The sequence below is a fragment of the Musca autumnalis genome, unplaced genomic scaffold, assembly GCF_047663935.1.
Source record: "Musca autumnalis isolate F117 unplaced genomic scaffold, ASM4766393v1 scaffold_4, whole genome shotgun sequence".
NCBI lineage: Eukaryota > Metazoa > Arthropoda > Insecta > Diptera > Muscidae > Musca > Musca autumnalis.
Window position 1 is genome coordinate 148,625,736 of NW_027411977.1, and position 12,510 is coordinate 148,638,245.

At 32.9% G+C, this 12,510-nt stretch overlaps 1 protein-coding gene across 1 annotated transcript in view; it reads left to right on the forward strand.

Moving 5' to 3' along the window:
• Window positions 1-9,578, forward strand: part of Or63a (Odorant receptor 63a) — a 29,802-nt gene extending 20,224 nt beyond the window's left edge. Inside the window, exons 8-10 of the mRNA XM_073981070.1 lie at window positions 462-563; window positions 9,304-9,459; window positions 9,525-9,578. Of these exons, the coding sequence (XP_073837171.1) occupies window positions 462-563; window positions 9,304-9,459; window positions 9,525-9,578 (312 nt within the window). The remainder of the gene's footprint in view (window positions 1-461; window positions 564-9,303; window positions 9,460-9,524) is intronic.
• Window positions 9,579-12,510: the final 2,932 nt, after the last annotated feature.

Below are 12,510 nucleotides of genomic sequence, written 5' to 3' on the forward strand. Positions count from 1 at the left end.
AGATAAGTTTTCGATTACCGATACAATTTACTATTTATTTATTATAGAAAGTAGAAACTAAACTACATACATATGGAAATTATGTCAAAGTTTCTTAGCACAATTTTCGTTTGAAAAGAAACACTCAAAAAATCAGTTTTCATGCACTTTTTTCAAAGAAACTACCAATATTTGTAAGTAGATCTTTCTTTCATCTGAAATAGCAGATCTAAAACTACTTTTGTAATTTTTGTTGTTAAAAAATATTGTATAGTTTTATGGTAAATGGCTGCCTGGTACGATACAAAACGTTATTGTATGGGACCTTCATGTTTCTTTTCAAACACTTCCCATTAAATTGGGAATCGAAAATTTATTTTTATCAATTAGAACTACTAATCGGTGCATCGTAATTTTCTATATTCACAAATTCGAAAGCAATAATTACTTTGCTAACTAATTATATGTTTTGGTTTTCGCAGGAATCTGACTTAATGACACTTGTTCGAATGATAATGTACATTTCCGCAGCTGGTTATGAAATTGTCCTGTACTGCTACAATGGTCAACGTTTAACTTCTGAGGTAAAAAATAAAAAAATATAATAATATTAAGGCCTCGACATATAAAAAACACAGCATTCTTGCTGAAGTCATATCCGAAAAAGTCTAAAGACCAAGTTCGACTTAATAAAAAGATTTCAGAATCACATATGAATTAGATCCAACTTGGTCAGATAAGTTTAAATTTGTAACAAATGTGGTAAATCCTTCCTATATCCTGTTTGTACTCATTACACATAGAACACTCTTCATACTGAGCGAAAAACTAAAATAAGGTTAACTTTATTTTCTTGATATTATGACCGTATTTGTTTATTAACTAAAAGTGGGTTTCACTGGGCTGATTTGGTCAGATGTTTGATGGAATAAAACTAATTTATTTCATGATCAATTCTCAACGTTTCGTTGGCGACTTTCCAACTTCTTCAGGAGTTGTATTTGAAAATTCTAGCGACAAAAAAAAAATACAATATTTGTTTTATACAGTCTTTTGATAAATTGGTTTAAGTTTACTTACAATTAGTTTTTCATAGCATTTTCAATAAATATTATTCTTATTATAAAAAAACGGGACTTCACAACACAGATTTTTTGTATAATTTAAAAAAATAATTACTAATAATGTATAAAAAATATTGCAGCAAATCCTTAACCTAAATCACAGAACCGTATAAACTTAAATGATTGCAACAGAATATTGCAATTTGGTATTGTCTTTGTCCTCTTTGGTGTTAATTGACTTATGTATTCTCTCTTGAATACGTAGACTTTCCAGAGTGTATCTTTTGTTTTCTCTTTGTTCTCTGTCAAGTATCTTAACATTTGAGAAATTAGCATTATGCCCACATTTTTTCATGTGTTGAGATAGTGCTGTGCTTTCTTTTCCTTTTCTAACATCAGCTTCATGTTCATTTATTCTCGTACTGAGCATTCTTTTTGTTGTGCCTACGTACACCTTATTACATGGTTCGCCTTCTTTTCCATTACAAGTTATTTCGTAGACAACATTGCACTGCTTTAGTTTATCAGTTCTGTTTCGTTTAGTAAATAGTTTTTGCAGTGTGTAGTTTGATTTGTATGCTATTGTGGTTTTGCTTTCATTGGTCGTTGTTATTGTTCTTAATGCATTCCTTCAATTTGGGGATGAACGGGACACTGTAAAAATTTTTGATTTCTTCATCTTTGATTTTCTGTTGATTGTTTCTTATGTTTTCCAATTGTTTATTTATTAATTTGTTTATAGTATGCTTTGGATAATTGTTTTTGAGCAATATCTCTGTGATTTTATTTTTATTCTGATTTTCGTATTCTTTGTTGCTGAGGAAAAAAATTTTATTTATTAGATTATTGGCTGTATTTATTTTCATTGATTTAGGTTGTGTTGAGTGGTAATTGAGAATTCGACCAGAAGAAGTTGGTTTACTGTACCAGTTTGTTTTAATTTTGTTGTTGTCTTTGATGACTGTCATATCTAAATATGGTAGTTTCTTGTCTTTCTCCAATTCTACTGTGAATTGTATTTTAGTATGATATAAGTTGAGCAGTTTTAATGTAGTTTCCATGTATTTTCTGTCTATGATAGCAAATATATCATCTACGTATTTCGAAATAAGTTTAATTTCCATGTTGTTTTGTTTTAGTTCATTTAATACTTCATCTAATAGCGTATCTAGGACGATATCGGCAATCGTTGGCGATAGCGGGTTGCCCATTGGCATACCATACGTTTGAGTATATGTGGTTTCATCATACTTAAAGTAATTGTTGTCTATTAGACAAAATTGCAAGAGCCCCAAGAATCTTCGTTTAGGAATTGTCGTGTGTTTTTGCAGGATTTCCCATTTGTCAAGTATGTTCTTAATCGCTAAGGTTAACTTTATTTAAAGAATTTGGGCTAGGAAATTACAGATTAATGAATATTATCAAGCATAGTTAGAGATGGGAAATGGGTAAATACCGATTAAAATGTGTAAATTGGATAAACAAAGGGTTAATACGTAGACATTTACCAAAAATGTGGGTAGAAACTACATACGGGGATTTCTGAGTGAAATCGAACACTTTTTAAAATTAGGTTTTTGATTTCCTTTATTTTTCGCTGTGGTGATGCTGTTCATCAAGAAAAATTGTATTTACAAATTAAGAAAAAATAGTAATTATTGGAGTACTAAATAGAACATAAAATTTTTGAAATTAATCGTAGTTTAATACAAAAAAAAATCAAAAATCACGATTCTTGCCACTTTGTCACCAAAAGTCCATATTTATATTAGGCAATTTTCCTTGCGGCAATTGCCAGTTTGTGGAGAGAGAGGTGAGGCATATGGTAACCCTTTGCCTCTCAACACCCTCTCTCACTCACAAACTGACAATTGCCGCAAGGAAAATTGCCTAATGTAAATATGGACTAATTGTCAAACAATCCAGGGTTGCCATTTTGGTAACTCATTTTATATGCAGGTGAGTGTCTCTGCTATTCCTCATAACACATACAAAAACATAGACAAATAAATAAACGGGAGCTTTCATCAAAGACATACAATGGTATTATATATCTTTGCTTTCATTTTCTCATCCTAACAGATGTCGCACAAAAAGTTTTTGCGCGTTAAGTTTTGCGTTTGCGCGGTTTTGTGTTTGCGTGGTCAAGTCACTAGACTTCAAAAATAAATAATGTAGTTTTATAATAAATGAATTGATATTTTGTTTGTATCATGATGTAGTTTAGATAAACCGAACAAATGTTTGCAATTTTGTTCGTATATTTGCAGATCTAATGTTTGATCTAATCAAAAATACATAATACGACCTCTGTTGCAAACAGATCTTTATTTGTTAATGATAAAACGTTAAATTCAAATAAAAAATTACCTACCTTTCCGTGTGGGCAAATTTATGATATAAAAGTTTTAAACAAATTGTATAAACTATTAATATTTAACTCGGATGATTATAGGTCAATTACCAAATCCTTAATTAAATACAGATAAGATAATAATTCAAAGACTACTTGGTATCGGGGATTCCTTAGAGCACAAAAATGTTGTGTCATTTTTCTAGATGTGTCACATTCATTCGATGCGGTATGATATAAAGGGATCTTACACAAATTGAAATCCTGTCTTCCATCAACTCTCTGCAATATTCTGAAGTCATACATATATATCAGACAGGTATTTCCGAGTAAAAGAAGATTAGGAATATTAAAATCTCTATACGATAAACTCGGGAGTTTGGGTAATCTAGTTCCTAGTTCCTTGTACTAGTTACAAAACGTATGAGTAACATCATAACATGTAACGTGTGATATTAAGTATACGCAGTTTGTTCATAGGAAACATGTGGGTGATTGGAACTGCGAAGTGAACTAGATAGTTCCATATAGTTCCTTTGGCACAGATCTATTTACAATGGATATGCCATCTGACCAAACGTGCATTTTTAGAACATTTGCGGATGATACATACACGGGAAAAGCTGTAGAAGCTTCAGCAACAAATCTGCAATCAGACCAAGAAATGGAAGATAACCATCAACAGTCAAAAGTCAAACGTCATATACTACACAAACAAAAATATAATCCACAAACAGATATACATTGATAACATCAATGTACCCATATGTAATACAGCTAAATACCTAAGTATTACCCTAGACAGACGGCAGCGTTAATTTGCATTAATAACTAGATTTAATTTTGGCCTGACAGACGACAGTTTCTGCATTTACGAAACAGCTGATTGCTGTTTTGTTGTTGTTTGCAATGTATTTTTTGTTTTCCTTGTGTCTCAGAGCATGAATATGCTCTCTCCTCCATATGAATATGGGCTCTCTTCTACGGCATTGCCATATTGAAATACCTAAATGCCTTTTAAATGCAGCTCGATTTTGTGCATTAAGAATGTGGATAATGCACGAATTAATTTGAATTAAGGCAGTTAATGCAAATTAACGCTGCCGTCTGTCTATGGTATATGACACTAGACACCAAATTAAAGGAGCATGTTAAAATCAAAAGGAAGAGCTTTAAAATACTCGAAAATTAACTGGCTGATTGAAAAGAACTCCAGTCTAGCAATTCAAAATAAAATTCTAATATAGTCCCAATTTACATTGGGCGAGTTTACTTGCGGCAATTGTCATTTTGTAGGAGAGAGAGGTGAGGCATATGGTAACCCTTTGCCTCTCAGCACCCTCTCTCACCTACAAACTGAGAATTGCCGCAAGTAAACTCGCCCAATGTAAATTGGGACTTACAACCAGATTCTAAAACGTGTATCGCTATATGGAGCTCAAATATTAGAGTTATTCAATCTAGTTCAATAGTTCAGCTCTTTTAACTGAACTAGTTCAGTAATCATGTTCATAGTTCACTATCCAGTTCAATCATTCGGATCAATATCGTTCACCGGCTCTTAATCCTTCGCTTGATGAAAACGGATACAAACAGCAAATAGAAACAAACAATAGAATAATATAATTTAAAATATTACATTTAGATATTTTTATTCCATTCAAAAAGAGATATTAAGTTAGTATTTAAGAAAAAACGTCCTTCATTTAGTTGACTGGCAAAAAATCTTATGTAGTATGTGTTTGTGTAGAAATTGTCACTGCGAAAAAACTGTGTGTGTTTTTTTTTAATTTTTTGCATTGGACATGTTAGAATATATGATGTTTTTGTAAAAATCTCCATTTTCGAACAGCTATTCCATGTACCTTGATCCAAAACATAAACAAAAACATCACATTTCGAAGGCATCACATAACACACGTCACTTTATTCTTATGTGAATGACATGCTGAACTAGATTGTGAATCGTTACTTCGTTGATCGTACGGTCACCGACTGATTCTAGTTCATACGCTCTTTTCAATGAATCTTTCAATTGAACTAGTTCGTTCATGAACTATACAACTCTATCAAATATGGGGATGTGCAAAAAATTGTGTGATAAATAAAATTCTAAAAATTAAAAAACGAAACTAACAAATAAATGAGCTAAACTGAAGAGTACAGAAACTAGAACAAAGAGCACTCGGCAAAAACATGGAAATAAGCATAAGCATACAAATTGAATAGAAACAACAAAATGATCATTGAATTCTCCAATGCCAACAAAAGAGAGAAATAATGAAAAAAAAAATGAAGCTAAAGGGTGTGAATGGAAAATTGTATGGGTAAAAAAGGAAATATCTATGCTCGCAAAAACGAAACGTCAAAATTGACCAATATAAATAATTCAACAGACCTTGAAAACATCACCCCATCAATTGTAAATCAAAGCTAAGATATACAGTTTGTAAACTAAATATTTGTAAACTAGTGAATAAATATAAATACGAAACTATTAAAGAGACTTTTTCTTTCAAATCCAATTTAAAAAACTTTTTCTATACGGTATAAGGGATATCCCAAATAAAATAATGCAATTAAAAAAAGCACCCTAAACTTTTCTACAAAAATAAACAACAACAAAATTTAATTATACCGAAGATATAATCCACAGCTTTAACGACATAAACATGAATTATATGAACTTTAAAATGTCGATTTTACAATTAAATATTAGATCCTTGAGAAAAAACTTTTTGGCATTTATAGCTACAATTTCGAAAATAATAAACAATATCAAAATAATAATATTATTGTTGTTGGCGTTTTTTATTGTTGGACTGCAGAATTTTACATCTTTATTGACCTGTTTATCGATACAGAGTCGGCGAAAAAGGGAACTGATGATGTTGTTTGGTGACAACTGAAACTATAGTATTCCCTACCCTTCGCCCGCAACTAATCAATTTCATATCCACTTTAAAATATTTTGTTGTTATTCAAACAGTTGAATTACAACAAAATATGGACTCAAGCTGAAATAAACACAAAGATGTAAAATTCTGCAGTCCAACAATAAAAAACGCCAACAACAATAATAGGCATCAGCACGGCCTTGTTGACCAATGCGTAATGCAAAAACAACTTTCTTGTTGTTTTTACCCCCGCTTATTGAAGCAACATTCCTATGTCCGTATTCTTTGCGAAGCAAAGACGACATAAAAACAGTGGTGGATATGAAATTCTTTAGTTGGACTCAAATTGTAGGGTAAACAGCTTTAGGGCCATACAGCAAATTTCTCATTTTATTTAATTTGCTAGATGGCTTTATTGACCTGTTTATCGATACAGAGTCGGCGAAAAAGGGAACTGATGAAGTTGTTTGGTGACAACTGAAACTATAGTATACCCTACCCTTCGCCCGCAACTAATCAATTTCATATCCACTTTAAAATATTTTGTTGTTATTCAAACAATTGAATTACAACAAAATATGGACTCAAGCTGAAATAAACACAAAGATGTAATAATAATATTATGTGAAACAAATATCACTGATGATGAAAACCAATTCTATAACATTGAGAATTTCCACTCGATTTTCCTTAACAGAACTGGTCAAGGTGGAGGTATTGCGGTGTATATTAAAAATTACAAACAATATAAACAAACACAAACTGAAACAAAGGCAGCAGAGACAATGAAATCGGAAATACAAACATCAAACGATGTGAACGTTATAATTATTCCAACTTATCGGCCGTCAAGCCAAAACATCAAGCAAGAAATTTAGCATTTAATAAAAATATAGAAAACACAAGTTAATATTAGTTGAAGATGTAAACATAGATATAAAAAAACGCAAAACTACAACAAACAACTATTTAAACAGTTTATCGTCAAATGGCATAAATTGTATGATCACAAACACAACTCGTAAGGACAACAGAAATCAAACAGAGACATGCATCTATAATCTACTTTGTAGATGGGACAAAAGATTAACGCAAGCACATGCAGCGGTAATTAAAAGTGAAATTTCGGGTCATTTCGTGGTATTTGGATGCATTAATGAAGACACACCGACGTAAAAATCCAACCAAAACCTCCAAAATATCACAAATCTGAGAATAAATACAAATAATGTAAATTATCTAATAAATAACACAAACTGGGAAGAGATTGTGAATATCTAAAATAATACCGATGAACTATTTACTAACATTTGTAATAAATTCAATCAAATATACAAAAATTCAACATCAACACAAACAAAATTGAAGAAAAGAAACCCAACCCACAGATAAGTGGAGACCTACTAAAATGTTGCAAAATAATGTGCTTTTTACATTAGCACGAAAAACAGGTTTTAGGGCTGTTTCGTCATTTATTTGCTAAAACAGTCAACATTTTGCGTCATTTACCATACAAAAATAAATGACGATAGCTGCGTAATTTATGTTTGTTTGTGTGTGTTGTAGAAAAACAAATATACTCAAACGATGTGTAAATAAATGGTTAAAAAACTTGCAAAAGTTATATTTTTTAATTTTGAATTAAGTCAAGTTATTTGGCAAACATTGTGAAATTCTTATTTTTCGGAATTAAAATGATTATGTGCGTGTGTATGTGTTATTGTATCCGTGTGTGTGCGTAAGCAAATGACGCAAAAAATAGATGTAAATACACTTCATTTGTTTCTAGGATTTTGTAAAACGAAATCATTTAAGGTGCATATGTAAATTGGACTTAAGAGAACAACTTTATAAAAAATACTCTTAAAATAAGAATAATACAACCAAAGATAAACTATATAAAAGTTTTAATAACAAATTAAATAAATCAATAATAAAAGCTAAAAACGATCATTTTCACCAACAATTCATTGAAAATAGAAGCAATATAAGAGGCACATGGCAAAAAGGCAAAAACATAAACCAGCTCCTTGGACATTTCTCGAACCTCATAAAGCAATGTCTGAGCAGACTTTAGTAAAGCTTTAGATACATTATCTCATGAGAAACTCATAGAAATGTTATCAAAAAGCGGAATACGAGTAACAACTTTGAAATGGTTCGCAGATTACCTCTCTTGCAGATCCTTCTCTGTAAGAATAGACAAAACTAACAGGAGCAAGATGACCTCGACATATGGAGTACCACTAGGCTCTAAGTTTGGTCCAATATTGTATATAATATACGCAAATGAAATGGTACAACAGCTGATGAACAGCTCAGCATACACATACGCTGACGACACAGCAATAATAGTATCTAACAAAACACTTGAGACTGCGGCCAATACACTTCTAAGGGGTAGTTTACACTATATGTAAATGTCATATGACATGAAATTTTCCATCATTATATAGTGGCTAATATGTGCAATATTGGGGAATATCCTTACGTCATTTACTTTGTGCATCCACACCAGCAAAAATTTAATAAAATTACGTCTCCACATTGCCTGCGTGGGTAGATATGGAATGTTTTTATTTCGTGTCATATGACATTTACATATAGTGTAAACTACCCTAAGTAAACTAAACATTATCACAAGTAGGTGCCATGATAGTGGTCCCATAAATCCCGGTCCACACGAGCGTGAATTTCATTAAAAATTTCATGAAATTAAGTGTTCTTAAATCGAATTCCCCACTACAGCAATTTTGAGATTTTACTCTACTATGGAGGTCGATCTAGAGACGTATAATTTCATGCAATTTTTTCAATGAAATCACTCACAACTAAAAAAATGCATTTCCGGGCTATCCACTTAAATTTTGTAATCACGCCATAGGTCATAAAGATTAATGATAAGAATTTCATGATCGATATACATACATATATCGTTGGGATCGAACATTTCCTTTTGCCAATAAATTCTTATTAATGAATCTTTTTTATATTTTTTTTCTGATTATAGTGCGAAAAGATACCACAAGCCTTCTTCAATTGCGAATGGTTTAATGAATCCAAGGAATTTCGTGAATTGACGCGCATGATGATACTACGTTCCAACCGAAGTTTTTTTATGGAAATCTCGTGGTTTACTACTATGACATTACCAACACTGATGGCTGTATGAATACAAAACAAAGTTAAAACATTAAATATACAATTTAAATCTTGCTTTATTAATTTCAGATGATAAAGACAAGTGGATCCTACTTTCTGTTGCTAAGAAATGTAGCAGAATAAATTGATGGATCTACATAAAATGTTTGATATAGGCATCAAATAGAAACTAAATTATAATATAAAAATTTAACTTTTATATATGCATAATATGTATTATTGGCTTAAATTTGTACACTTCACATATTTTAAAAATTATAATAGAATTCGCGAGTCTCATTAAAGATTAGCATCCTCTAAGTTTTGGGGCTTTTAGAATTTCGGTATAGTGGGGCGTCTTCATAAGAATGTTGTAAAACATATTTTTTTCAATATTGAATTTACTATTGGCTAATACACATTATTGTTTCTATTCGTAATAAAAAATATTGTTTGAAGTAGAGTCTGTAGTATTATCTTGCTGTTAACATTTAATAAATAATCAATAGGAAGATTGTATGTTTGTGCTTCATTTATCGATCCGTCTTTCCTGAATTTCTGATATGTAGGTATCATTAAAAAAGACAAAAAATTGAAATTCATATAACCATTTTTAATTTGATAATAATCGGTAATCCGGAAACTAAAACTTTTTACATCAGCAGACGACATATATTTTTCTCACCTCGGTAGGCCGGACATCAATATTTTTTCCTATTTTTAACATAATATTTTTATTTATTTCATTGACGTTTTCATTCTCAGCAATAGCAGTTGGTGTATAAATAAGAAAGTGACTAGTTTGGCGGCGTCTTAGCGATCTACGCCACCATAAACTTGTCAAAGCCTCCGATGACAAATATTGATGATCAATTTTCAGATCTGATACAGAAGGACAAATACAAATAAAGTTGGAAAAAAGCTGACATAGTATTTTTAGTTGTTAGTCCACCCACTAAAACAACATTCTAATATGCCTGATAATTCGACTTAACCACCCATGAAACGTTGGATTCGGGGAATTCCTTATTTTTCAAAAGAGAATTAATTCAAGAAAAATTAAGTTTTTCTGAGTTCTAGGTCCAAACCTCGACTTTCGAGCTAGCCACAGCTGACTCAGTTATACAGCCAGGAAGATGTCGATATGGAACTATCTGAATGTGCAACAATATTCAAAACCTAGGTTAAAAGGAAGAAAATGGAACATAAAATAAACATATTCAATTCATTGTAATACAAAAACAAGGATACGATTTTGATCATTATAGAACCTTCCGTTTTCCCCTGACGTTTGTTATTTTTCGCTGTAGCTATAGCTGGCCTTTAGTTCTTCACCGGCTGCAACCTTGGATGAAATGTACGTCCATTCTAATATCCCCACTTGTTACGTTATTTCACCTGTTGCGAAATGTAAGAGGTCTAAATAGAGGAGCGACGGAAGACCATAACGTCGCCAATGGCGGTGATGATGATTCTATATTGTTCTCGCATTAATTTTCTGGATCTTTGTCCCTTTTTTCGTGTGTGGTTGAGTTTTTCCACGGCCTCTTTTACTATGGAGAATAACTTGTATGTTAACGAGGTCCCATTGGTCATGTTCGGTGGCACCATGTGACACTTTTGGCGGCTGAGAAGGACCACTTTTTTTGGCCGGGCCAGACGAGAGTCTATTGATAGTTCATCTTCCGGTTCTGAACCAACCATAGACGGTCAGTTTTTGTGAATGTGTTTTCGGCTTCAGGACGTAATAGTTTCCATAGCTTTCCAGTTCTGGACTGAGTTTGCGGATGGACCAAGTCCTGGTGGCGTTTGCGATTCAGCTGTACTTAGTGTTACACCTATGGGGAGTGATGATCAAACCATGGGTGCTGGTGATGCAGACGAAGATGATGATGAGGACGACGATTATAATGAAGACGACGATACCACTAATGATGATGGTGCTGTGGGTAATGACGGGGCATAAGGTTTAACCCTTGTAGTTTCCTCTACCTAATCGCTCTGGTTGGCCTGTTGTTGGCTCCCTTGTCCTGGGCCTCTTAACGTTTGCGGAACTTGACCTTGGTGGCGTTCGGTCCATCGGAATATGAGGTGGGGTAATGGGTCCACCACTCGACGCCTCTGGGCTTCTACCCTCTCAAAGTGAGCCCGGAACTTTCGCTTCGCCTCCTTAAATTTGTTTGTTGTTGTACTATCTTCCATTTTGATTGTTTATTTTGTGTGGTGCTATATGGAATTTCTCCGTGTCGTTTCTGTATACTTAAATTTAATTTGATTCAATTTTTTTTTTCACTGTTTTGGTGTGTTACTACAGACAACAAATGAGAGAATAAGTGCCGTTAATGGTACCAACGTGTCGACAAGTAATACATATACATAGGTAGACAACACTACAGGTTTAGTTAGTTTTTTGTTTTTTTAGTACGTGACGAGTCCGATAATTATCCACTTATTCGAAATATTTTTTTAACCCATTACGACTAGCACATCTTTGTCATCTGTCCGTACGACTACAACCATCAAAATATGAGGAGCCATTCATCGTAGAACGATATAAATCACCATCTTTCTACTTTGGATGTAGCCTCACCAAAAACTTTTCTTCAATTTGAAGTTTCTATCTCCGACGGTGTAAGACCATGTTTATATTATAGCCTTTTGCAGGGTTAACCCTCATAATGAGTATTTATTTGACGTATACGCAAAGGAATTGACATTTGAAATCCAGTCGGTTTGTTTAATCCGGCTATATATAAACGTACTATAAGTCGTAATGTCGTTTCTGATTTTGTGACATTTTGGTTAGGTTACGTCTGCCAAACGCGAAAATTTCCTTTTTTGGGACAAAAATCAGGTAAGTATCCGGCTTATTCAGAGGGACTAGTATTAATGGCTAACATCATCTCCGGAAATGCATCGTCCCATTTGTTGTGTTGTTGTTGTGCTACCTGCGCGATCACCGGTCTTACCGTGCGAATCGTCCTCTCAGTTGGGTTTTCTTGTGGCGTATAGGGACATCTATACCCATCTCGCGCAAAAACTGCTCAAACTGACGGCATGAAAAAAGATATTCAAT